The sequence below is a fragment of the Pectinophora gossypiella genome, chromosome 10 (assembly GCF_024362695.1).
Source record: "Pectinophora gossypiella chromosome 10, ilPecGoss1.1, whole genome shotgun sequence".
Taxonomy (NCBI): Eukaryota; Metazoa; Arthropoda; class Insecta; order Lepidoptera; family Gelechiidae; genus Pectinophora; species Pectinophora gossypiella.
The window spans coordinates 3352924-3380098 of NC_065413.1; the positions used below are offsets into that span (position 1 = coordinate 3352924).

At 43.6% G+C, this 27175-nt stretch overlaps 1 protein-coding gene across 12 annotated transcripts in view; it reads right to left on the minus strand.

The window, feature by feature from the left end:
* Positions 1 to 27175, minus strand: part of LOC126370189 (ankyrin repeat and KH domain-containing protein 1) — a 70472-nt gene that overhangs the window by 2029 nt on the left and 41268 nt on the right. For 4 of the 12 annotated variants that reach the window (XM_050014934.1, XM_050014944.1, XM_050014943.1 and 1 more), the window contains 27 exons: positions 26302 to 26454; positions 25367 to 25489; positions 24842 to 25072; positions 24377 to 24504; positions 23859 to 23994; positions 23217 to 23444; positions 22641 to 22913; positions 21981 to 22149; positions 21319 to 21556; positions 20464 to 20596; positions 19906 to 20006; positions 19376 to 19619; positions 17914 to 18060; positions 13637 to 13777; positions 12914 to 13062; positions 10759 to 10920; positions 9691 to 9819; positions 9277 to 9426; positions 8648 to 8813; positions 7771 to 7870; positions 6783 to 6961; positions 5242 to 5454; positions 4715 to 4855; positions 3350 to 3503; positions 2547 to 2635; positions 1204 to 1368; positions 384 to 542 (listed from right to left, as the gene is read on the minus strand). In XM_050014934.1, coding sequence (XP_049870891.1) covers positions 384 to 542; positions 1204 to 1368; positions 2547 to 2635; positions 3350 to 3503; positions 4715 to 4855; positions 5242 to 5454; positions 6783 to 6961; positions 7771 to 7870; positions 8648 to 8813; positions 9277 to 9426; positions 9691 to 9819; positions 10759 to 10920; positions 12914 to 13062; positions 13637 to 13777; positions 17914 to 18060; positions 19376 to 19619; positions 19906 to 20006; positions 20464 to 20596; positions 21319 to 21556; positions 21981 to 22149; positions 22641 to 22913; positions 23217 to 23444; positions 23859 to 23994; positions 24377 to 24504; positions 24842 to 25072; positions 25367 to 25489; positions 26302 to 26454 — 4401 coding nt within the window. The remainder of the gene's footprint in view (positions 1 to 383; positions 543 to 1203; positions 1369 to 2546; positions 2636 to 3349; positions 3504 to 4714; positions 4856 to 5241; positions 5455 to 6782; positions 6962 to 7770; positions 7871 to 8647; positions 8814 to 9276; positions 9427 to 9690; positions 9820 to 10758; positions 10921 to 12913; positions 13063 to 13636; positions 13778 to 17913; positions 18061 to 19375; positions 19620 to 19905; positions 20007 to 20463; positions 20597 to 21318; positions 21557 to 21980; positions 22150 to 22640; positions 22914 to 23216; positions 23445 to 23858; positions 23995 to 24376; positions 24505 to 24841; positions 25073 to 25366; positions 25490 to 26301; positions 26455 to 27175) is intronic. The other 8 variants (XM_050014939.1, XM_050014941.1, XM_050014940.1 and 5 more) reach the window with 8 other exon arrangements.

Genomic DNA, 27175 nt, shown 5'->3' on the forward strand with positions numbered 1-27175 from the left:
AACCTCGGCAAAGGGCCCTAGACGTTCTTTAAAAAAATAAACAAAGTATTTTTATACAATTGAGTAATTTAGCTGCCTAATATCAGTTCTCAGACAGTTAATCCCATGCATTCATATCTTCTAAATAATCACTAACTTTATAATATTTTTTTTGTATAAGGAAGTAACGATTAACCTCAGCAACCGTGGTCAAACACAAGTCGTTGATCCCAATTTTATTTTTTCCCAAAACTACTCATATAAGTACGTAATTATAAAATGATGCCATGCCATGACAGGGGCCTTTGGCGACTCTATAGTAACTTGATCGGTTGATGAAGTCGGTCATTGACCTCATAAATCACACAAGAGAAGATTATTTAATTTATTAATAGAGTAATTGCCTGGTAGGGGTGCGGCTGCGGCGTGTGCGCATGTTGCGAGTGTTGCGAGTGCTGCGGGTGCTGGGCGTGCGGCTGCAGCTTGGGCGCGGCCTGCTGCTGGTAGGCGTTCATCAGCAGGTTGCCCAGGTTGCCGGCGTTGCTGCCGCCAGCGAACAACTGCTGTGGAACCACAACGTTATACACTATAGTTTCTAAACTGTCATAATGTCATTACGTACTAGGAAGTTAAAAAGGGCGAAAAACTACGAAGCAATTCATCTAAAAAGCAATATTGCAATTTGAGTAAGTGCACAATGCCAACAAATGTCCTTCTATCGTGTGGGTTGTGAGGTGGATTACCAACCTCATCAACCCTGGTGTCACTATTGAGCCGCCAAAGGCCCCTGACATGCCTCATGTAAGGACTACTTACATCAGTAGTAGTGCTTTCCGAAGCACGGATCATATTTCTTTCGGACAATCAGGTGATCAGCCTGTAATGTCCTATAAGCAAACTAGGGATCACAAAGTGATCTTCGTGATGTGTCCCCACCGGGATTTGAACCCGGGACCTCCGGACCGTGAGCCCAACGCTCAAACCACTGGACCACGAAGGCCGTTGTTGTATTCAGTATATTATTTCAGATCTTTTGTACGGTCACGATCATTAATTTGTATACACTTTGGTACCATGTCACATTAACTTTTTTGACAAATTGAACTGTAAGTCTCACTCAATGTCAAATATGTTAGTGCGACAGAGTCCTAAAGTGGGTACATTATATTGCTCATGAGTGTACCACTCTAGAGCGAATATATTTATATTATTTCATATGTATACCTGTTGGTTGTGCTTAGGCTGCATGAGCGGGTGTCTCTGCGCGAAGTCGGGCGCGCGCGGGTTGAGGCGCGACACGGCCTCCACGCCCACGTAGCCCAGCCCCAGCGAGCCCGACGACACACCAGACATGCCCGACACGCCCGACACGCCGCCCGACATTGACACCTGCAGAATTGGAGGGCGTTAAATCGCTTTCACATATAATAGTAAAAAATAAATAAATAATAATAGTAGACGTCGCGTCGGCTAGATAGGTAGCCCATCCAGTGAGTGGCCGCCTGCTCATTGTATCCATGTTACCAACATTGATCGATCAGGCGCCATAGTCCCCCATAGCCCCAGTATCCGGTCCACTAACCCCCAACCCAATAGCCCGGTTCCCTTTGTTCCCATAATCTGCAATAGTCCTACACGAACCGGGGATTGTCTTTGGGTGCACTCCTATAGTGTATACAGGGATAATCACCGGTTGGTGTCACACAAAATTTAGATTAAATTGTCTTAAGGGGCCTCTACGTGTTGGCTTCGGCCCCACACACGCCTTGCCTTGCCTGGCTATGGAAATGATATGAAAATGACAGGATATGGAAATGACAAACATAATAATAAAAAAATCCAAACCACAAAAAATAAATTACAAAGAAACTTTACTTATCTAATAGCTACAAGCTGTTTTTTGTGGATGGCTGATGCCTAAACTAAGTAAACTTGTAATATAGGACATCAGGCCTTCCCCCGGAATTTATATAGGCCGTTTTTTTGCGCGACTGTAGCGCTTCTAAGTCGAATCGTATCCATACATACAAGGTGTTAGTGACATCGTAACGAAAACTTTGACGGATGATGGGATCAAATACGATGTCTATCTACTATAGATATCCGATGGGTCTATTGATCGAAGCCTTAGATATATTCGTAGCGTATGCGCGGTTGCAATGCAGACCCCGCTGGGTATATATAGTTTACTTAAATGACACATCATCATCACCAGCCCATTACCGTCCCCACTGCTGGGGCACGGGCCTTCCCTAAGGATGGATAGGGAGATCGGGCTTTAAACCAGAAGCACGAAAGGGTTCGAGATAAAAACTTTTTTTTTGTGGTCACCCATCCTATGACCCACCTTTGCGAAAGTTGCTTAACTTCAACAATCGCAGACCGAGCGCGTTAACCGCTGCGCCAACGAGCTCCTCACGACTTAAATGACACATAAAGCAGCAGTTCTCTTACTATACTGAAAAGGATTACTTTAAAAAGTTCCTCACGAATTCATGCTACATAAATGAATGCACGATATACATTCGATATTTAAGATTCTTGGTTATAACATTCAAATAACTCACCATCATGTTATGCCCATTCCGGGAGTTATCCGGGTAGATAGGTCCATTCCGGGATAGTCCACTCATGTCCATGGGATTGACGTTGTTTCCTGGAATATGAACAATTTAGTCTTCATTTTGTTAGCTTTAGGTACATGAGTTTATAATAACTTCGGTATTACACTACGCGACATTTAAAGCCCTTTCACCTGTTCCGCAAACAGCGACAGAAATAGGCTTAATCAAGCGAGATACTTTTTACAAAATGTCAAAACGATTTTTTTTATGGATACAACGTCATGAATAAAAGCAGTCAAACTTTGTATTCATTGTTACATAACTCATAATGAAAATTCGAATTTAAATCAGAAAGAGAAATGGGACAGCATCATCTTGGACTGGTTTCTATTTCTACATTAGCATTTTTTATTTTATCTTTGACCTAGACAACTATCCAATAACGTGTAGTGACATAAACGGCCTCTGTGGTTCAGTGATTGAGTGTTTGGCTCGCGATCTGGAGGTCCCGGGTTCGAATCTCGGTGGGGACATATCGCAAATATCACATTTTGATTCTTAGTTTGGTAAGAACATTACAGATTGCTAACCTAAGCCATGTTAAGCCGTTGGCCCCGGCTACTACATATTGATGTAAGTAAGTTAGTCGTTACATGAGCCACGTCAGGGGCCTTTGGCGGCTGAATATTAACCCTGACACCAGAGTTGACGAGGTTGGTAATCCACCTCACAACCCAAACGATAGCGGTGCGCTCGTAGAGGATGTTCGTTGTTAGTTTATGTAGTATAATGTTCCGGAGACGTACCGCACGGCATGGGCTGGTGGTAGCTGGCGGGCGGCGGCTGCGGCGGCGCGTAGGCGGGCGGCGGCGTGGAGCCGTGCGACGACGTGCGCGAGCAGGGCGAGCAGCCGCCCGCGCCCGCGCCGCCGCGGTAGCCCGGCGCCTTGCTGGCGTCCACCTGCGGGCACGGCGCACGCTCACGTCACCACGGGTACACACGACACGCAAACACGGTCAAACAGTTTCACACTGTTTGTATGTAAACCAATTCGTAAAAGGTACTTTTATCGTATAACAGGTTTATATCAAAAAGCATTATATATAAAATGTGTAAATTATTCAATGTTCGCGGTGCGGCAACGGCGTCGCGCACAGCATGAATTATTAGGGCTTTCACCGATAGCTGTAGGAGCTCTATCTAAGTAGATAACATTATCTGCGATTATTGGTGGAAACACTCGATATAATTCGTGCCGCGCGGGACGCGTTGACTGTGCGGAGCTTGCGGGTCTCCTAACGTACTAGTTAGGGGTTATGCAATACCATTACGTTTCACTTGTAAATAACTAATTATTTTAAAAAAGTTGTACCTGCAGCCGCAAAGATTAGCAGTGTATATATTTTTATAGCAAGAACGTTCATACATACATCATAAATAATTACTGTGCACGTGCGATTATTTTCCTGAGTTTCGACTACAATTGTTCTACAAAACTATAAGCAATTTCTTTAAATAAAGTGATGTGTCAGCTGCTACAACCAGTGTCAGAACATTTTATAACAAACACAACCTAATACACCACTTAAATAAAGTAGTTCTCATCCCAATATAGATTATATACGATACGTGGAGTAAACAAGTATTAATCCAAACTATTAGTTTTTCGTGTAAATGTAATGTATATTCATAGAATAAAGAATAGTAACTCTCCGCTCCCATCAGCGGCTGAGCTAGGTTTACCCCGCCCCCTTAGTTTTACTTAAATTAGATATTTTAGTTGACAGCCCTCACACGTCACACACTTGGCGTGTACGATAACGTCAATGTGTAGTGTCGGTGTATAATGTGTTATTTATATGAAGTGTATGTATATGTGTGTGTGGTGTGTATTTAGAAATGTTACTTGAATACTTCCCCACCGGCCAACACAAACTGGAGTAATATTTCCAAGCGAAAAACGCGCGTAAACCCTACCCTAATACATCCCAGATAGTGACGAAATGGAGTAGGATTTCTAGGTTAATAAGCGTGTTAGAAACCCTCATTTTACTCGTCAACCTCGCGTGATATATTGGTATAGGATGCCAAAGCCAGCCGGTGAGGACGTATTGAACTAGCATTTGAGGTGAGGTAGTGTAGTTTTAGCGTGTACCATAAGCAATACGAACCAAGCGGTTGGTGAAGTGTAGTACCTGCGGCGGCGGCGGGTCCACGCTGTGGGGCTCCCCGGCCGCGCCCCACACGGCGCCTGCGCCCGCCGACACGTCCTTGAACAGGGAGTACTCCTGCGTGCCGCTGCTCGAGCTCGACTGGGGGACCAACACATTTGTTACACTCTTTTCTACGAGAGGGGTGGAATTAAAAACTATACATACTGGCATTCCTTTGTTTATATTTATGAGATGTTGCCGGTGTTTCGTAAGTCGATTCGAATGTTTATACTTGTTGGTTGTTGTGTATTTTTATGATTTATAGTGTTGATTTTAAGTTAGATATTATTAGTCATTCAATTATTGAGTGAAGGACTTTATTGCAATGTAATATATTATTCAATTAGATCTGCAGTAGTTTTAGACGGATGAGACGTTCGTTATGTAAAAAAATGACGGTCAAACTGAAATTTTTGAATATAAATGTCTTGTGGAATGGTAATGAAGTTGTTGATTGTTGAAAAAAATAGTTTCCCAATGCCTACCTGCGGCGTGGTGTTGATGGCGCGCGCGGGTGCCGCGGGCGCCGCGGGTGCGGCGGGCGCGTCGTCGGCGGCGCTCCAGGCGGGCGCGGCCGCGTCGGGGCTGGCGGCCGGCTCGCGGGGCTCCTCGCCCGCCGCGCCCGCGCCCGGGGACTCGCGGGACACCTTCAGCGGCGACGACGCCGGCGCCGGCGCGGGGGACGCCACCGTGCTCGCCTGGGAGGACGGGAAAATGTTTAGTAAGCGAATTAAAGGTATTGTTTGGAGAAATAAAGCACCTTAAAACGTAAGGAAAATTACATGTTCTTAGTGACTTGGGAATCGTTACACGAGCCACATCAAGAGCCTTAGGCAACCCCATAATAATCCCCAGTTTTATTTAAGTCGTTACGGAGTAAGGAAGCGTGCGCGGAGTGTATTTCGCTCGCACGCATAGGGCAAGGCGGCGAATGGTAAGAACTTTTTTTATATGAATTGTCCTGTAACCAGAGTTAGTGTGACTGCCCTCACGAAAGAAAAGAATGGACATGTAACTTGGAGAACCATTATAAGATCCGTACGTAATCGTATCAAGTTGTCTTTTTACTTGAAGCCTTGTCCACGCCATTAGGAATTGGGGGTGTGAATTTATGTGCAACAAAGGGATTAAAAAGGCCACATCGTAGCAATTCATCTAAAAAGGTAATATAACATTTGTTTTCATTGCGCACTTACTTGTATACGCGCAAATGTCAAATTGCAATATTGTTTTTTTTTTTTAGATGTATTGCTTCGATGTGGCCTTTTTAACCCCCCAGGTCATAAGATAGGTGTCTGGTAAAGGTGGTGTACGTACCGACGGCGCAGGGCGTGGTTTAGTAAAAAAAGAATATGACATTTGTTTGCATTGCGTCGGTTGCAACAGCCTCCGTGGTCTAGTGGTTAGAGCGTTAGGCTCACGATCTGGAGGTCCGGGTTCGATTCCCGATGGGGACATTGTCGAAATCACTTTGTGAGACTGTCCTTTGTTTGGTAAGGACTTTTCAGGCTCGAATCACCTGATTGTCCGAAAAAGTAAGATGATTCCGTGCTTCGGAGGGCACGTTAAGCCGTTGGTCCCGGCTATTAGCCGTAAAAAACACCTCCACCAACCCGCAGTGGAGCAGCGTGGTGGAGTATGCTCCATACCCCCTCCGGTTGATTGAGGGGAGGCCTGTGCCCAGCAGTGGGACGTATATAGGCAGTTTATGATTGCATTGTGCACTTTTATACGCGCAAATGTCAAGTTACAATATTGCTTTTTTTTAGATGTATTGCTTCGATGTGACCTTTTCAAACCCCCTCAGGTCACAAGGTATGTGTGTGGTAAAGCTGGTGTACGTACCGGCGGCGCAGGGCGTGGTTTAGTAAAAAAAGAATATGACATTTGTTTGCATTGCGCGCTTTTATACGCGCAAATGTCAAATTGCAATATTGTTTTTTTTTTTAGATGTATTGCTTCGATGTGACCTTTTTAAACCCCCTCAGGTCACAAGGTATGTGTGTGGTAAAGCTGGTGTACGTACCGGCGGCGCAGGGCGTGGTTTAGCGTCGGCGGGCGGCGTGGCTGTCTGTAGTTTGGCCGCGAAGGTGTTGTGCCGCGCGCCCACTATCGCGCCCGTGTACGTTAACGTGGGCGTAGACTTTACGGGCGTGGGCGCGGGGGTGGCCGGGGTGGACGCCGCGCGCTTCTCTGGGGCTGATGCTGCGGACGAACGTATTGTTTAGTAACGCAGACGACAAGAGGTGTACGGTCTATGAAATTGCACAACATAACAAAAACATTATAAAAAAAAACAACAAAAACACAAGTGCAGTGACGTACACGCATCAGCTTATGCTGCTAGTGTACTTAAATAATAATAATAATAACCTCACGACTATGTCCCAACTGTGGTAATGGAAACTGCACTTGAGATAAATTACCATACATTACATTCACTTTCAAATCAATAGAACTTTCAGAAATTTAAATTACATAATATATAATAAAGGAAAAATTTCATGCATTTATTATTATTATTATTATTAACTTAGTTTGCAAGTTTTTCTTTGTAAAGAACAAGTGGGCTTGCGTTTAGTGATGCCAGGTGTCTTGCTTTTACTGATTTGGGTCAAAACACAAGTGCGTAATGTATTGTATTGTACTTCTGGTTCAGTGGATAACTTTTTTGGTGTAATATAATCTGTGCTTATAAACGAGGAGTTATACTTAGCTTTCTATACATACAGAATGTTAGTAACACCGCACCGAATACCAAAGATGATGATTCGGCTCATGATTCTGAGATAATTCCAAGTGGAATTTTTCGTCAGAAAATTTATGTTTTTTTAAAAATTATATTCAATTCTATACTTTTGCGAATTCAACTTGATATCAACTCAGACTCATGGTCTGAATTATCCCTCAAAGTTTTCGTTTTAATGTGACTAACACCATGTATTTATAAGTTGTTAGTATGTGATTGGCAGCTGTTATTCTTGCAAAATAAAATATAAAGTGTCGTGTCTCACCGTTGGGCTGCAGGCGCGGCGGCTGCGCGCGCGGCGCGGCGTGCTTGGCAGGCGTGCGCGCCGCCGCCACGCGGCCCGGCGGCGCCGCGCTCGGCGCCTGCTGCGGGTGGACACACACGTACGGTCACGGATACTGTATGTATACACTTTGGAACCAAGGCACATCCGCTTTTTTGACAAATTGAACCGTAAGTCTCATTAAATGTCTAATATGACAGTGCGACAGGGTTCTAAAGTGGGTACATGATATTGCTCATGACTGTACACAACATAACTACAGAAACATGTCATTTTTTAACTGCTCATATAAAAAAATACCTAGTATCAGAATTTTAGGGGCTTATATTTAATTTTCTTCATTTAATTTCTCCTTTGTTTGGTAAGGACATTGTAGGCTTGAATAACCTGATTGTCCGAAAAAGTAAGATGATTCCATGGTTCGGAAGGCACGTTAAGCTGTTGGCTCAGGCTATTAGCCGTAAAACAGCTCCACCAACCCGCAATGTATCAGCGTGGTGGAGTATGCTCCATACACCCTCCGGTTGATTGAGGGGAGGTCTGTGTGTTATGTTTACATTTAATGAATTGATCTCAAATTTGATTCAACCCTATTGTTATTTCTGATTATCTAAGGAACTGACAAGGCCTTTCGCACTTTGGACGTATTTTCATAAGAAATCGATTCGTGTGTAAACGAAAGACAACGCAGGATTCCTTTTAAAAAAATCAGCGCGTAACCATGACAACAATGACGCTGCCTTCGCAGACGAGCGCCATTTCTAGCGCTTATACGCCGCGTTGTAGGTAATCATATTCGTAGGTAAACGCGTCCAAGTGCGAGCAGACTTATTTAGTGAAGTGATGGATGTGTGTGTACCTTGGGCGGCGGTTGCTTGGGCGGCTTGTGGGGCGGCGCGGGGGCGGGTGGCGGCGGCATTGGCGCCAGCTTGGCGCGGGGCAGCAGTGCCGCGATGTCGGCCTCCGGGTCGCGGATCATGGCCGCGATCAGCGACGCCGCCTGCTTCGTCGCGTCGGCAGAGCCCCTGGGGGACATGTATCCAATGTCATTATCTAAACGCGCTTTAAGCAGTGATTGACAGGGAAATACACGTCTTGTTCGAAACTTGAGTCCATGAGAAGAATTCTGTTCGGAGAACGCGTGACTTACTGATGTAACCCGTGACACTACGATAATGTCGCGGGTTCAAATCCTGGATCGGGCTCTACCCGCTAAATTCAAATTTATGAATTTGAATTCATGTTTGAAAAGTAAGATGATTTTAACCCGTAGCGGAGTATGCTGCATACCCCTCCGGTTGACTGAGGTGAAGCCTGCGCCCAGTAGTGAAACGTAGTCGTTACATGAGTCATGCTAGGGGCCTTTGGCGGCTCAATAGTAACCCTGACATCAGGGTTGATGGGGTTGGTAATCCACCTCACAACCCACACGATAGAAGAGAGTGAGTAGTGGGAAGTATATAGGCTGTTTATGTTTACTGAACTCACTTGATAGTAATGATGCGTTCGCCCTGCCCCTTGCTCTGCTTGTCGACCTCGATGTGCGCGCCAGTAGCGGAGCGAATCGCGTTGATGTTGCTGCCGGCGCGACCGATCACGCGCGAGATCGCGTGCGACGCTACCGATACTTTCTTGCAGCTGGAATGTTTAGAATTATACTTAGTTTTGCCGTTTAGGACATCTGTAGAGGTGGCTGGACTGGAAGTTAATACAAAATATAGAACATGTCTTTACTAGGGAATGTAATCCCGCGTATAATTTTTCGGGATCAATCCCGAAGCATAATGTGACGAGATCCCATTCGAGATTGACGGGATTGGGCGAATCTCCTTAAGTCATACTTTTTGTTATAAATAGAAGATGTCTGACAAGTTATGTGTAGTGTAGTGTAGAGCGACTCACCCGGGCTCGAGCGTGTTGAGCGTCTGCACGCTGGACTTGCGCACGACCTCCTTCCAGCCCTCCTCGCGCCGCGCCGCGCCGGCGCCCGCGCAGCTGCCCTTGGGAGACGTGCTCTTGTCTGCCTCCCACCTGTTGCCACACACACCATGTTACTTCTATGTAATCACTCACATGCGAATCAAATAGATGCTTCACTTGTATGCAACCTTCTTGATGCGTGGTGTCTAGTTAATTCACATGGATTATACTTGAATATAAAATGTGAACTTTGATTTAGATCGAAAAAACTAAAATTATGGTGATTAACTAGTAATGGAAACATAAAATGGATATCAATAACTCGGACACCTTTTAGCTTTTAAAAATTGAGATTTCTCTATTCATTAGATTTTTGAAATATTCTTTAAGAATGTGTTACTGACTGATATAATGAACCCATCCCAGCAAATGTAAAACTACGAAGCCAAACCATCTGTAGCAATTTCTGACAAACTATATGAAGCAGAAAACTAATGTCATGCACACACATAACACAAGTGCACTTATAAATAAGATGCGACGTGCAAATGAGGACCTTGGCAAGTTAGCAGGGAACATCCGCCGGCGTGGAGTCACGTACAGACATATCATTATTACTCCAAGCGATATCCTCGACCACAGAAACAGAATATACGTGAATCTTTTAGAATCATGGCATAAGCTCACGACTACATCCCAATTGGGGTAGTTAGTGGTACATCCATCGCAAGATGAACTAAGTACCCACACTTCACCGAGCTTCCTGTAAACTGATAGGTGGTGAGCAGTATCGCTGTCTGTAATGGTCGAGCCAACTGTGTTTGTTGATATTGCGCATTTATTTTTATATGCGCAAATGTCAATGTCAAGTGCTTTGCATCGAAGCGGCCTTTTTAAGCTGCGTTTTCAGCATTACGTGTGTATGGGAGATTGTATTTAAACGCGCGTGACTTAGCACCTACAACGCTCCACTAAGTTGCCAAGCTAACTGTGAGGTAGGGGAACAGTACACTGTCCCGTGCTCCCGGTGAGTGATGTATATCAACTTACTGCTGGCTATGTATCTTTCTACTTTTGTCCGCGACGCCCGTATCGACGTCGTCTTTCTCCACATTGTGTCTAGTGGACTCAAACACCTGACTCTTTCTAGAGCTACTCCCGTATTTAACGTTCTGTACTGTTATGCTCTTAGGTATATCCTCTTCGGGTTTTCTGCAAGAAATATTTTAATTCTTTAGCCCCTTCGGTCATGTATATTGGTAGGTGCACTGTTGCCGTCTGAAAAATGGCACCGACAAATCGAAGCGTTACAACAGTGCTTCGTTTCTGACTCGCGCGTTCCATAGTTATCTCAGTTACTTAAGGTTTGAATTATATTAAACCGTACGAGACTTTTCGAAATACTCGAAGTAGTATACATCAGAATTGGCTGCTTGACAGTTATAACAATAAAATATGAAATATGTCGGATATCCAATAGCTTTTTTATTAAATTTCTTTTTTAAATACTATTTAAGTTTTACGAAATAAGAATGCGTTTTTTATCCGTGTATGACAATATCCGAAACACGGGCGGCCATGATCGAGCTTCGTGTGACGTCACATTTCACATAATAAACAAAAACCGTTTGACAGTTTGTTGAAATGTGACGTCACTGGGCAAATTAACGTGACCAACAGTTTTCGCGCGAAATTTGAAGAAAAATTATGTTTTTTTGTGTTATATAAAGCTTTTTCGAGAAAATAAAATATTTCAAGAGGTATAAAATAAAGCGTCTGTAATTTTTTAAATACTTATCCGAAAACTGTCAACTAGCAAATTGACGCGGGGACGATTTGGAACTGCGTATCTACCAATAGATATGATCGAAGTTTAGCCCCTCTACGGTGAGTAGCGAGTATACTTAGAAGAGCAATACGTTAGCTCAAATCAAACAGTAAATCAAGCGTTACTGTCCACTCAACACTAAAAGCATGCAACTATATTACTGACAGTATACTTGACGTATACTGCCCAACCCATATCCTGTTGTTCAAACTACGGGGTTAGATAAATACGATATGGTGATTGAGATGATTGCTTGTTACGTTCAATCGTGTGTCTCTATCTATAACATACATAACATAAACAGCCTATATACGTCCCATTGCTGGGCACAGGCCTCCCCTCAATCAACCGGAGGGGGTATGGAGCATACTCCACCACGCTGCTCCGCTGCGGGTTGGTGGAGGTGTTTTACGGCTAATAGTCGGGACCAACAGCTTAACGTGCCCCCCGAAGCACTGAATCATCTTATTTTTTCAGACAATCAGGTGATTCAAGCCTGCAAAGTCATTACCAAACAAAGGACAGTCTCACAAAGTGATTGATTAAATCTATAATACTATAAAATTAATTCAAACAATCAAACAATAGAAAGGCGTTGACGCCTTTAATTATTTTTTATTTAGATGAATTGCTTCGATGTGGCTTTTTCAATCCCCCAGATCACCATTCAGGTAGATGATTAAAGGTACATTACTATGAGATTGATATTCCAAATATTTATTTTTTAAAGATATGCCACCGACGCAACAATGCTTTATATTTGAGGTATCCCCATAAGTTGACTATTGAGTCTGGAAATTGTGGGCCTTATAAATTATCTGAGACCATAATTACATTGAAAATTCAACATTTTTTGAAAGATTGTGTTCTTTCTAACACGACGGACAATAGGCTAGTTTCCAACTAGTCAAATCAGTAACTTTTTACTAAACGTAAAAACAGAAATCACTATGGAATTTCTTTGAAAAGCACACTGTGACGTCATAGAAAAACGTGATAAAATGTCGGACTAATTATTTCGTTTTTCTTTAAAAATGTTTTTTGTTAGTTTTAGGTCTGTCTTTATTTAGTATTAATCAGAATTTCATAATTTATCTTGAACCTAGTACACGACCCATGTTTGGGGCGATAGGCTGATCTCTTGTCACCATAAGACTCCTCATTAGGATTTCGTATCAACAGTATGCAAGTTGTCTTTGATGACTTGTGGCTCGCCTCACCCGATTAGGGATCGGGCGTGAGTTAACGTATGCATGTATGTAAACTATTTTTGATTTAATATATCAACAAGCAATCACCTCACCGACCGGTACCAGGCACCCTAGCCTGCAATATAATAACAGCTGTCAGCACAGATAACATCTAGGCTATACATACTTGTCCTTCTTCTCCGGCAGCCGTTGCGGGGTGGGCGCGGTCTTGGCCGGCGTCGCGGGCGGCGAGCTCGGCGCAACGTTTTCTTTCTCTTGCTTCTTGTCCACCTTCAACGGTTCTTTCTCGGGTTTCACGTCTATTTTGGGTTTAGTCTGTGGAGTTGATTGATTTCGTTAGTGATTGTGAAACGGGTAGTTTTTCGCGGGAGGTTTCAATGCGTGATTATTTCGACGACCATCTGTTATGATTTTTTGTTATTGTTCTTTTACATACATAAACTGCCTATATACGTCCCACTGCTGGGCACAGGCCTCCCCTCAATCAACCGGAGGGGGTATGGAGCATACTCCACCACGCTGGTCCACTGCGGGTTGGTGGAGGTGTTTTTACGGCTAATAGCCGGGACCAACGGCTTAACGTGCCCTCCGAACCACGGAATCATCTTACTTTTTCGGACAATCAGGTGATTCAAGCCTGAAATGTCCTTACCAAACAAAGGACCGTCTGACAAAGTGATTTCGACAATGTCCCCATCGGGAATCGAACCCGGACCTCCAGATCGTGAGCCTAACGCTCTAACCACTAGACCACGGAGGCTGTTATAATAAACAATTGTTCTTTTATAATAAACAATTACTATTCTATTATTTTTTATTTGATTCGTCTAACAGGATTCTCAAGAGTCAATAAACACCCTCAAGGGTGAATAATAGTAACTGTGTATACCTTATCCGGTTGTTTGGCAGGCGGCGCTGGTTGCGGCGGGGGCGCCTTCTCCTTGTCATCCTTCTTCTTCTTTTTGCTCTTGGTGCTGGTGGCGGGCGGCGCCTTCACGTCCGACGACGAGCACGAGCCCTGCAGGGATGGCTGCTTAGTATTCTCAAATACAGAATAGGAAAGAGATAAAATGTAGTTTCCAACTAGTCAAATCAGGTACTTTTTACTGAACTTAAAAACACGACATTATACAAATTAGTATGAAAAAGCACACTGACGTCATAGAAAAACGTGACAAAATGTCGGACTTGTTATTACAAGTCCGACATTTTATTATTATAATAATTATATTATTTTATTATTATAATTATTTTGGAATTATTATTATAATTCCTAAGTATTTTAAATACATAAATAAGTTAAATAGAGAAAAGAAAATGTTTTTCGTTAGTTTTAAGGTGATTCGTTTTCCATACAAAAGTTGATGCAGTGCTACAGGAAAACGGATAGAGGAATATTGTTATAAAACCGATAAATAGTAATATTTTGGTGTATTATTTTCGCAAACTAACAAAAATTTAGGGTCCGAATACGAGAAGTACCATATTTCAGACCCTCAATTTTGATCAATTCTACATTTGTAGTGGTGCAGATTACAGTGTATTTGCTGAGCGTGTAGAGGTGTCAATGTTAGTTTGTGTGCGTGATAGTTTTTTTTTTCTAAAGGCTTTGACTACTTGACAAGTGTAATAGAATGTCAGTGACAATTTATAAAGAGATTTTGTATGAAGAGAATAAATATAAATAAAAAACTAAAAATACTACAATCTGAGAAAAGGAATATTGGAAAAATATTTTTGTAATAACGTATCTTATTTAAACATTTTTAAATAATGGGTAAATACCGTGTTTTAAAAGAGGACATATATTATAATAAAAAATCAATACATAAAATGAAATGGCTGTATGGGCATAGTTCCCTTTGCCTTACCCTTCGGGGAAAACCAAATCAAAAAAGAAGTTGTTGCATTTGCCGGCCTAAATAGTAGTCATTTATAATTAATTGTGGGCTTTTCGGCGGGAAACGGGAACGGGACAGTTGCTTTCTTCATTGAGTAATCTAAATAATTAATACGAAGTGGTGTTTTGTGGTTAATGATCGCATTAAGTTAGTCAGAAGACATTCGCGAGTGTTATTATATTGGAGTATTCAATGAACAAAGTGTATCTGCCTAATTTCGCTTCGTGCTGGGAAGCCGCTTCATAGCTCAAAAGTTTATGCGGACTTTTGAGTTAATTCGTTTGGGGTTCGGAGTAGGAGTCTACTCCGAGGGTGGGGGCTTAGGTTTCATCATCATCATTCATCACCTTTCATCATTTCATTAATCATCAAGAAAAAAAATACGCAAGACATGGCTGTATGGGCATAGTTCCCTTTGCCTTACCCTTCGGGGAAAACCAAAAAAAAAAAAAAAATATAATTAATTGTTTTTCCATCCAACATACAGATTTATTTATATTCTCTTTGCCGCGGACTTTTTGGTGGGACCGGGAACGGGAAGGTTGCTTTCTTCATTGAATAATCTAAATAATCAATACGAAGTGGTGTTTTGTGGTTAATGATCACATTAGTCGGAAAACATTCCCGATAGTATTATTAAATCGGAATATTCAATAAACAAAGTGTACCTATCTATTTTCGCTTTGCGCCAACAAGCCGCTTACTTCGTTTGGGGTTCGGAGTAGGAGTCTGCTCCGAGGGTGGGGGCTTAGGTTTCATCATTTCATTAATCATCATCAAGAAAAAAAAACACAAGACATGGCTGTATGGGCATAGTTCCCTTTGCCTTGCCCTTTGGGAAAAAAAATAAGATAAATTTTGAAATTCTTATGTATAGTTTTTTTTGGCGGGAGGCGGGAACGGGACAGTTGCTTTCTTCATTGAATAATCTAAATAATTAATACGAAGTGGTGTTTTGTGGTTAATGATCGCATTAAGTTAGTCGGAAGACATTCGCGAGTGTTATTATATTGGAGTATTCAATAAACAAAGTGTATCTGCCTATTTTCGCTTCGTGTCAGGAAGCCGCTTCATAACTCAAAAGTTTATGCGGACTTTTGAGTTAATTCGTTTGGGGTTCGGAGTAGGAGTCTACTCCGAGGGTGGGGGCTTAGGTTTCATCATCATCACCTTTCATCATTTCATTAATCATCAAGAAAAAAAATACGTCAGACATGGCTGTATGGGCATAGTTCCCTTTGCCTTACCCTTCGGGGAAAACCAAACCAAAAAAAAAAAAAATTCTTATGTATAATAAACAAACATCACAGACATCATGACAGATCTAAAACTAAATAAAATCTTTTTTCTATTTGACTTATTTATGAATTTTAATCAAGAAAACGTGATAATAAGTTCGACAGCAACCAGTTCAGGTCCCCGAAACAGCCCATTTCAGGCCGCGTATATATGGAAATACTACTTCAATACGTCCCAGCCTCGTCTTTTTTTAACGTCCTCGTTATAAAAAGACGTCCTAACCTGAACTAACTAACCTAACAATAAACACCACGCGTAAATATATGTCCAGAAATGCGCTGTGAGTCGTCTGGACTGGGCGCGAAAACAACATAGAATTCGATTAGGTGCTAAGTGTCCCGCATGCTATCACCAGCTGTCACTGACATACGTATGAAGTCCCGCGGATTTTATTGGAACTAAATGACAAGTCATAATAATTATATGCGGATACTGCGACATCAGCGCCGTGCTTGCGGGACGTCCTGAAGCGCTATTACATCTTTCAAACGCGATGCGACAAAGTTTGAACCTACGCAATTTAGGAAAAATCTACCTTATTATTACTGTACTGTGATCGTTATTTGTAAAATCATACAATACATATACACAATTCTTTATACACAATATAATTATTATGACATATTGTGGACTTTTCGGTATACCTACAAAAAAGGAACAATTCAACCATACGTTGTTTTGTTATATCTCAATGGGCTCAGGCAGCGTTTTCGCCGAAAGCTCCAAGTCGGCTATATTTGTAACGATAATTATGTTTGACATTCATCATCATTTTTGAACCATTTTATACAAAAAAAAATACTTGTATAAATTATAAACCCTAAAGCACGCCCATGAATCACTCTACTCATTGGTGAAAACCGTATGAAAATCCGTTAAGTAGTTTTTTAGTTAGCCGCATGTTCACTGATGCGATTAATGCCTCTTAGAATTTTACAAAATAAAAAATACGGAAATTACGGAAGGTACTTTAGTGCAAAGTAAATTATTGTATACTTAATTATAATATTATTGGTAAAAGTGATACTTTTTGAAAATTCCGTAACAAATAGACGGGTTCGCCAAATTCAATTGTAAAAAAAAATACAAAAAGTAAAAACAATTAAAACATGCAGTTGGGTTTGAACCGTGAACCTTAAGAATGGCGGCTACTGCTTTACCAAATGCGCCATTTAGAAGTTAGAAGTAGACTTCAAATTATGCATCTCTTTTAATAGCTAACCTAGTTCGCATGTGTGTGTGACAGCTTCGTGTTTGTACACAAATTGAAATGACACCAACTTTTGATGCAATGTTTCAATATGATATCTTCAGTAAATACTTCAAAATTGTAGCTTAACTTAAAGATAATGTATGTAAGATTTCGCCACCTAACATTTCACTGGGTCAGAACTCAACACTAAACGAATAAATGGAAAAAAATACGAAAACTGCAGAAGTAACGCCATCTACTGACGCAGCGTTACCTAGCTGACTGAAACACATCACCTTAAATCTGTCTAGTAAACTACCCAATCATCGCGTAATATGCGAGCAAAACGTTACACGACTTTTACTCAGATTCCATGTTTAAAAATTCGAAACCGAGTGAAGAATATGCTTCTAGATTTTTCACTATTGTGCATTTCATCATCCACCTGCCCTTATCCCACTCTAAGTGGGGTCAGCACAGCACTTCTTCCATTCATCTCTGTCAGTCGTCATCTCAGTTCCCACACCTTCCACATACATATCCACAAAATCTATTATACCTTCTTGGATTTTCTTCTATTCCTATATCCAGTCACATTCGTGCTCAAAGACAGAAAATTAAAGGTTCTGTAAGATTTGCTCTGAACCGGCGTGGTTGTATGTAACGATCGATAAATGTGGTGGATGTGGTGGTGTGGTGGAATGTTGACCACAATAACACGCTCGTTGTAAAGGCCTTTGTAACCTAAAATATGTTTCTTATTAAAATGTATACCTGTGAGTTGGCGTCGATGCCGGAGTCGCCCTCCTCCTTGGCTTGCGGCTCGTCGTCAGCCTCGCCGCCCTCCGAGCACTCGCCCAGCGCCTTCTCACAGTACATCGAGTTCTTGTCGTTCTCCTCTTGAAGCTTCCGCCGTTCCTCCTGGATCATTTCGTAAAAGATTAGCAATGGTAGGTTCTATCAGTCCAATCAGCGGGACTTGAACCTGCAGCTCTTGTCAACCCAAGACGAGCGTGTTAACCCACCGGGTCCTCCTACTGTCCATGCGAAATTCTTTCAATCTATGCATCGTATTAAGCCGACGTCGACGCCATCTATCTAGAATATTGAGTACTTATATTTCTTAGATCGTCGTTTACAGTTACATGTAGATTACAACTTATTGTAAACACCTGAGCTATTTTTCAAGGAGCAAACCTAAGCACGTGTGAGTGCTATATAAAAACAAAAGATCCAGTACAATCCAGCTCGGGATGGAATGTTTTCCGGAGCAATTCTAGAGTAAGTCACGCCTTAAAGCGAAGCATGATCACAATGACAGCAGGACAAGAGATATAGTACATCCCACGACATAACATAAGCCTAGCCAAGCTTCTTTTCTATTGTGTGTGCTGTGAGGTGGAAAACCAACCTCAACAACACTGTCAGTTCCCATTGAGCCGCCAAAGATACTAGAGATGGATCGTGTAACTACGTTCTTACATCAGTAAGTAGCAACCGGGACCAATGGTTTAACGTCCCTTCATCATCTTACTTTCGGACAATCGGGCTGTAATGTTCCAACCAAACTAAGGATCACAAAGTGATTTTTGTGATGTCAGTTTATACAAACAAACGTAATTTACGTCCGCAATCTGGGTGGACGGAGCCAAAAGTGACCCGAACAAAACGTGCAACCACATTAATTTAGTTGATGTCATAAAATGGATATGATGAACTGTTATGTTGACAGGTAACAACACTATTACTCATATACTATAGGTAGGCGCGTTGTATCCATGACGTAATCCTGTAGACCATGTGGTCGAAGTTATTACATACATAAACTGGACAGTGCCGCAAGTTATCAAGTATTCGTAGACACTTCTGATGTTCGTTCCAAGATATAATGAACCGCCTGGTGACAGATTATCAGCCCATCGTGCATACATTAGTCCATAATATTGAAGGAGATTCGCACCCAATGTACAAGCTCCCATAGTACTTGGTAGGTTGGAATTGTTAGTGCGTCCGAAATCAAGACGAAAAAAGTCGAAAGTTTAACCGGCCGATGTTACTTGTTATTACAAAACATAAATAGCCTTTATTCCCGCTACTGGGTACAGGCGTCCCCTTAATCAACAGAAGGGGCAAGCATTCAGCTTAACCGCTGTCAGACTGCTAGCGCTAAGTGTTCTACTTGTTATTGTGTTAGTCAAAAAAACATGCTAAAATATCACTAAGAGAGTAGACCTACCACATGAGCAAGGCTCACTAGACCAACCTTCTTCTCCATCTTCTTCTTCTTCTTGCGCTCGCGGCGGCGCGCGGCAGCCTGGCGGCGGGATTCTTCACGGCAACGTTCTGCATCCAACTCTTCGAGTAATATGGTCGCGTTTTGGTTGGCGCGTGCTGCTTGCGTTTCCTTAGCCGCGCGGATAACTCGTACGCACTCTTGGCACTTCTCCATGAGTTCCTTGTCTGATATCGTGCAGATATACCTGAAAATATGTACTTAGTTATTCTGTCCCTTTCTTGAACACTAAATGAGGAGAAAGTACGGCGTAGTAAACGGTCAACTGGCTCGGATTGAAGCAATGGAAGTGTATACCAAATTATTGGTTGAAAAAGGCTGAAGAGTACTTCACTTTTAGGGTGTAGTCATCTCGAGTAAGTAGTCTTCTGATTGACGTATTATATTGCAGCCTGTTATTATTTCAATAAAAGTAATACTTTTTTTCTGTCCTATTGTGTACAAATAAATAAGAAAATGGAAGTGGCACATACCTCGTCATTTCCTGGTCTGAGGGGAATTGCGTGACGACGCCCACCATCCACTTGACCACCTTGGTGTGGCCCTTGCGGAACGCGGCCATCAGGCAAGAGACCTGCATGCAGACACAATTGTCAGTAACCTTTATGCATATGATTTTTTTTACTTCCAATTATTATTAAGCAATGAATTACTTATAATCCCGCAGAGGCCACTGCTTAGAAAAGCGATTTGAACCTCCGACGTCGCAGTGAGAGTCAAGCGTTCTTCCAACACAAAGTGATGCGATGTATAATACAAATAGGCTAGTTTCCAACTAGTCAAATCAGTTACTTTTTACTAAACGTCAAAACACGAAATTACTATGGAAATTGTAGGAAAAGCACACTGTGACGTCATAGAAAAACGTGACAAACTGTCGGACTTATTATGTTTTTCTTGATTAAAATTCATAATATATAAATAGAAAATGTTTTTCGTTACTTTTAGATCTGTCTATATTTGGTAATCAGAATTTCATAATTTATCTTGAACCTAGTTCACGACCCAGTTGCCAACAATGTATAGTATACCTTTCTATTGTCCTGTGAGTCGATGTCGGCGCCGGCGGCGTACAGCATCTCCACGACGGCGAGGTGGCCGCCGTTGGCCGCCAGCCACAGCGGCGAGTTGCCCTTCTTGTTCTTCACCTCCACTGCTGCTCGTCTGCGAACACGAAACACTTACTATTATATCCATAACGTTAGGCAAACTTGGCTCGTAGTTCAGTTCCGGTACTAAAATAACAGGATCGGAGCTGTCGAGATGAGACTGATTACGCACGTGACATGGACGCTGTGGTGTGACTGAGTTGACTCCCTACTAACTGCGTGTGTGGCGCTGAGGTACAGCCCATAGATCACATTCTACAGGAATGCTCCGCTACGAGGTGCACCAGGAGGACCTGATCATCCTTACCGACGAAACCTTGAAGTGGCTGACATCCCTTAAAATTTATATTCATTTGCCATACGAATAAAAAAATGCATACATACATAGACAGGTTCTCGTGATGCCAGAACAACAAGTAATCTTTTACACCCACATTTGATTCAAAGTCCTAGGACATGATGAACAGGTTGCAGGGTGTGCAGGTTGTAAGGCTGATCAACGAACTTACGAACCCTGCCTGCATGGTATAATTCGCGGTGCGGACATCGTGGCGCAAGGGCAGGGTTCCCGGATTGCCGTACAGAGCCCGCCGGTATCGGTGGTTCTCGATAGAGATATCTCGATAGATAGAGAGAGATAGCAACGGCTGCGTTTATTCACAAAAGTGACGCTAACGTGTCACAGACAATTGTACAGTTGAGTAAAAATATAAGCATTGTCGCTTCGTTACACATGTCCTCAATAAAATTGTTGCCTAATAAATACGCCGTTCGTACCTCTGAAGCAGTAGTTCGACGAACTTAGTGTGTCCTTTATCAGCGGCGATGGTGAGGGCGGTGTCTCGGCTTGAAGGCACGGGCGGCGCATTCACGTCAGCCCCCTTGTCCAACAACACTCTGCCCACTTCCACGTAGCCCCCGCTCGCGGCCTCCATCAGGGGAGTCAGCCCGGTCTTCGCGCGGTGCTCCACGTTGGCCTTGCGGTCGAGAAGCAGGCTTACAACTTCGTGTCGGCCTGATGAGGAAAAATTGCATGGTGTTAAACACCATAAACTTTGCGCATACAAAAGTAAGTGCGCAATATCGACAAATGTCAAATAGCAATGATGCTTTTTTAGATGGTGGTCTTTTTAACCCCTCATAAAAGTTATTATTTCTCGTCCGCGTTAAATCAGATTTTCACTAAGTGGTAAGTGGCGATACTATCCAAGTCTTTTGGAATTGATACACAAATACATAGTATGGTTGTAGTTACCGTCGAGAACTTAGGATGAGTTTTAATTGAAACGACCGCTCTGTTTTGAAATGTAATGTTTGTCGTGTGCAGGTGGGTAACAGTTGCGGGTACCGCGTGCGGCCCGTGTCGTGGCGACTCCACAACTCAGCATTGTTCCGCTGCAGTGAAAGCTCTCGCTAGAGTATTTTAGAGTCTGGGTTACCTTGGAAGCAGGCGAGGGTGAGCGCGGTGTTGCGGTTGGTCTCGATCTGCGCGTTGATGTCGGAGCCACAGTCGAGCAGCAGCCGCACGGCCGCTGTGTGCCCGTTCATGGCCGCCAGCATGAGGGGGGAAATGCCCAGCTTCGAGCCCGTGCGAGAGTTTATCTCCGCCTATTGGTGGATACGTTTAGTAGTTAGCTTCTGTATATCTCAGACACCAAAGGGAAAATATATACAGTGGAAAATTGGTTCTTACAAAAAAGATTTATGATACTAAGTGGTAGACTGACTGTGTAGGCTGATATCCGCACACGGAAATGGCGGTAGATTGGTCATGTCCTTAGAAGATTTGTGGAACACCCGTCCCGACGAGCTCTGACCTGGTGTGGTGTGGGCCCCGGGTTCGAATCCCGGTGGGGATATATCACAAAAATCACATTGTGATCCCTAGTTTGGTTAGGATATTCCAGGCTGATCAACTGATTGTCAGACAGTAAGATGATACGTGCTTCAGAAGACACCTTAAGCTGTTGGTCCCGGTTACTACTTACTGATGTAAGTATGTCAGGAGCCTTTGGCGGCTCTTTAATATCCCTGACACCAGGGTTGATAATCCACCTCATAACCCACACGATAAGAGGAGAAGACTACGCTTTACTGACCTGGTGGTGCAACAGGAGTCGTATAATATTGACGTAGCCCCCTGAAGCGGCGAGGGACAGCGGGGTATAGTCGGACACGTTCCGGTGTTCCTTGTTTGCCCCTCTCGAGAGGATGAGTTCAACGACCTCGTAGCGTCCTCCGGAGCAGGCGAGGGAGAGGGGCGTGTCCTTGGTGCGCTCGGATTGAGCCTCGATGTCCGCGCCGTGGTTGAGAAGGATCTCCACGATCTTCTCGTGACCTGCCGTCGCTGCCAGGATGAGGGGAGTGAAGCCCTGGAAAGAACAAATGAGGATTAATAATGCTGTTAAAAAATATTTAGTGGTCCAGAATGTGGACCGGATGCGGATGTCTAAATCGATGCGAATGTTTCGCAGATGCGGATCCGGATGTCTGCATGACAACCGCGCCGCGCGCGGTGCAAGATACAGATATTGACGACTTCGACCAATAGAGGCATCGAATGTTATCTAGGTAGAAAGACGTCCAACGGCTATTGGTATAAGCCCTTGATAGAGTTCCCGCAGTATATTTGTTTTGAGTCTCTTTCAACGACATGCAGTATGTATATATGTTACCTTCTTGTCGCGGTGCTCGATGTCGGCGCCGCGCGACAGCAGCAGCTCGACGAGGTCCTCGTGGCCGCCGGCGCAGGCCAGCGTGAGCGCCGTGTCCCGGTTGGAGTCGGTCTCGCCGTCCACGTCCATGGCGGAGTAGGCGGCGGGCGCGGGCGCGGGCGGGGTGGAGCTGCCATAGCTGTCGGCCGCTGCGCCGCGGGACCCGCGTCCCATGGCGCCGAAGCGGCCCTGGGGACAAGCGTGACGTCAGCGGCTGACTACTCCACGACGACCGTAAGCGGACTACTGTGGTGGTCACTCAACGTGCGCAGTTTCCTCTGGCATTGTTAACATACTATAAGCTCACGACTATATCCCAATTGGGGTAGTCAGAGGTATATTATCAAGATAAAATTGCACTTTGTTCAAAAATTATCGTCACAACACCCACTGTAAAGTAATATGATTCTGTGCTTCAGAGGGTATGTTAAGCCGTTGGTCCCGGACTACTAGCTCAAACACCACCAACCCGCAGTGGAGCAGCATGGTGGAGTACGCTCCACCTGGGAGGCTTGTGCCCAGCAGTGAGACGTATATAGGCTGTTTATGTATGTAAAACCCAGTGAAGAGCATTTGTAATGTTCATATAAGAGTATAGTAAACCTTTTTCTTGACGGTGGCGGAGGTGTTGTGGTGGTGCGTCTGGTCCCGCTTGCCGTGAGGCGCGGGCTGCGGCGTCAGCGAGCCCGGCGCCGCCGCCACGCCCGTCGCCGCCGCAGGCGCCGCGAACGTAGCCGATCTGTAGCACACAATTCTGGATTACTTACATATCGAGGCATTAGGGTATACTACATGTACAACCTTGTCGAAGATGCTTTTCACGAAACGCCAAAACTATAAATTTATATGGAATTTGTATGAAAATACGAAACCATAACGTCATCAATAAATGTGATCAAACGTCGAAATCGGATTGTTTTCTAATCATTTAAGATTGACTTCGATTTTGATAAAAATTATTAGAATTTATCTTTGACTCCAACGAGTTTGACCCCTACGAGTAGTAATAAGATTCAATGAATTTGGAAACTCTTCAAAGGTAAGTTAGAGAAGTAAAAGTAATAAGAAGAAGTTAAAGAAGATTGTAGTTTTAGATTTTTACTCTAAATATAGTTACTGACCTGTACTCGTCGTGCGTAAGCGGCGGTGGCGCGAAGTAGGGCTGCGGCTCCTGCGGCGGCTGCGGCGCCGCCTCGCCCTCCGCCCCCGGGGATGCGGGCCGCACGCGGTACCCACAGCCGTTGCCCACCTGCACACGACAAACATCGTTGCATTTCTAAATCATGTGACGCGGATTTAGGGGGCAAATTAAATTAATTAAAGTATTCAAAATCACTTTCGAATCTAAATTCAGAAAATGGAGCCCATCAGTTGACACAAGAGAAGAGGAATAACAGTTATCTTTTACTTCTGGCTGAGTTCAAAGTGAGCTAACGAGGGAACTGCCGCGAAAGTGGCAAAATCGAATTATTTTGGCGACTAGAAAATCACCTAAACACATTCACAGAGAAAACGTGTTTTCCTGTTCCACCCACTCCGCCTTTGTCTACGTATAATATTGTTGATGTAGTGTAAGTGTAACGTACGGTGAGGTCGAGGTGTTGGTGCTGGTGGTGCTGGTGGTGGTGGTGATGATGGTGGTCGGCGCGCGGCCAGTCCGCGGCCAGCGCCTCCTCGGCGGCGGCCAGCAGGCGGCGCGCGGCGCGCTCCTCGCCCTCGGCCGCGGCCTCCGCCCCCGCGCCCGCCCCGGCCGCCGCTATGGGCTCCGCCACCGAACACTTCGCCGAAAGGATCTCGTGGGACTTCTGTTGCATCACCTGCAAGCACAAACACACCTTATTAATATTGCGCATTTCACTCGAAACCCTCAGAGGACCTACTGATTTGGCAGAGTCTTTCTTCACGGTATTGAATCGATGTTCGAAAACCTATCATCGACACGCTAGATCAAAAATTAAACCTTGTTTTATAAAGACGTGGTCACCATGTCACGGTCCACCATTGCATATCCAAAAAATGTGCATTTCTGCGGAAGCTTTTTGTGTAGGTATCTTTCTGTCCTGGTGTCACAAGTATACACTAAGAGTAGTTGTTCTGTATAAGAGCATCACCTGCAGCACCAAGGATCTGAGCTCGTTGGGCGGCAGCGCCACCAGGGACGGCACCTCCCGCTGCAGGTAGGCCAGCACCGCGGCCAGCTCGCGCGCCTCCGCGCCCGCCGCCGCCTCTTCTCCCTAAGAACATACAATCATGCTGTAGCACTTACAAAAGTAAAGCGTTTTTTACATAATGTGAATATTGTTATTCTTCTTCTTCTATCGCGTGGATTGTGAGGTGGATTACCAACCCCATTAACCCTGGTGTCATGGTTATTACTAAGCCATACGCCCCTGACATGACTCATGTAACGACTACGTACTTACATCAGTAAGTAATAACCGTAAGTAAAGTACGGATCGTCTTACTTTTTGGACAATCAGGTGATCACCCTGTAATGTCCTAACCAAACTAGGGATCACAAAGTGATTTTTGTGATTTGTCCCCACCGGGTTTCGAACCCGGGGCCTCCGGATCGTGAGCACAACGCTCAACCACTGGACCACGGAGGCCGTTTTTATTGTTATACTCTGGACTCTGTTAATATTGGGCTGGCTGTTAGCTCAAACAAGTTCAGTGAACCACAATGGATGCAGCGCGTTAGGAGCTGATGGGTATTGATTGACTAAAAGAGGCCTGTGCCCAGCAGAGGGTTCATGTATAAATATTATTAAGACCATTACGATGTCAGGCTCAATAATAACCCTAACACCAGGATTGCTGAGGTTGGTCATCCACCTCCCAACCTACATGACAAAATAAAAAGAAGATTAAGACCATACGAAGCGTTCAGGCCTATGCAAGTCCTAAACATAATGTTGTTGGAGTGGTTGTGCGGCTTCTGTTGTTGTTGCGCCAATTGGAACTGTCGTTGCTGCAGCTCCGCTAGTTAGAGTTAGACAATAAGGCTAAAGCACAACACAAAACGTCAAAAGAATAGTAAACAAACCTGTGACACGAAGCCCTCAGGCCTCTGCAAGTCCTGAGCATACTGTTGTTGGGGTTGTTGTTGCGGCTTCTTCTGTTGTTGCTGTTGTTGCGCCAACTGGAACTGCTGTTGTTGCAGCTCCGCCAGTTGGTGCTGAGAACGTTCATGTTGGAGCTGAACATTTAGCATTTAGTTAGTTATTTATTTTGTTAATTTTGTAAAATTATTTAGTAAGTATAAACTACTTAAATGATTGTGAATTTACATTACATGGTACCTTGAAGTTAACTATTTATTTGGCAATGTATCGTTCCGATATTTTCAGAAAGAAAATATAGCTGTAGATATTACACGGATGATTTTAAAAATTATAAGGTTAGGAAACGGTTAAGGATCTGTATTATCTGCATCTGTGGTGTCCGAAAATAATGTTTGTGTCTTTTTTTAAATACGGTGGAATCTGCGCGTTCACTGAAGTGGAATCGAAGCAAACGGTCATACTTGTATAAATACTATAATATAATAACGTCAGTCGCGAACTTGCCGACTTTAAAAACGAAAAAAAATAATAAAAAAGTTCCAAACAAAAATACACATCAAGAAGCCTGATTAAGTCTTAAGTGCACTTTTCACTGGCACATTTAGCTCAACCAAGACGGCTCACCACCTATCTATCACGTTGGTTTAACAGAAACCTCTGTGAGGTGTGAAGTACTTAGTCCATCTTGCGATGGATGTACCTCTGACTACTCCAATCTGGATATAGTCTTGAGCTGATGTTATGTTGTGAAATTGATTTAGTAGAAGTTGGGTTCAGTCCGCTCCAATGGACGCGCTGTTAAAGGATGATATTGTGCAATACAGTTAAGGTTACGGGTGGGATGCGGTGCTAGGA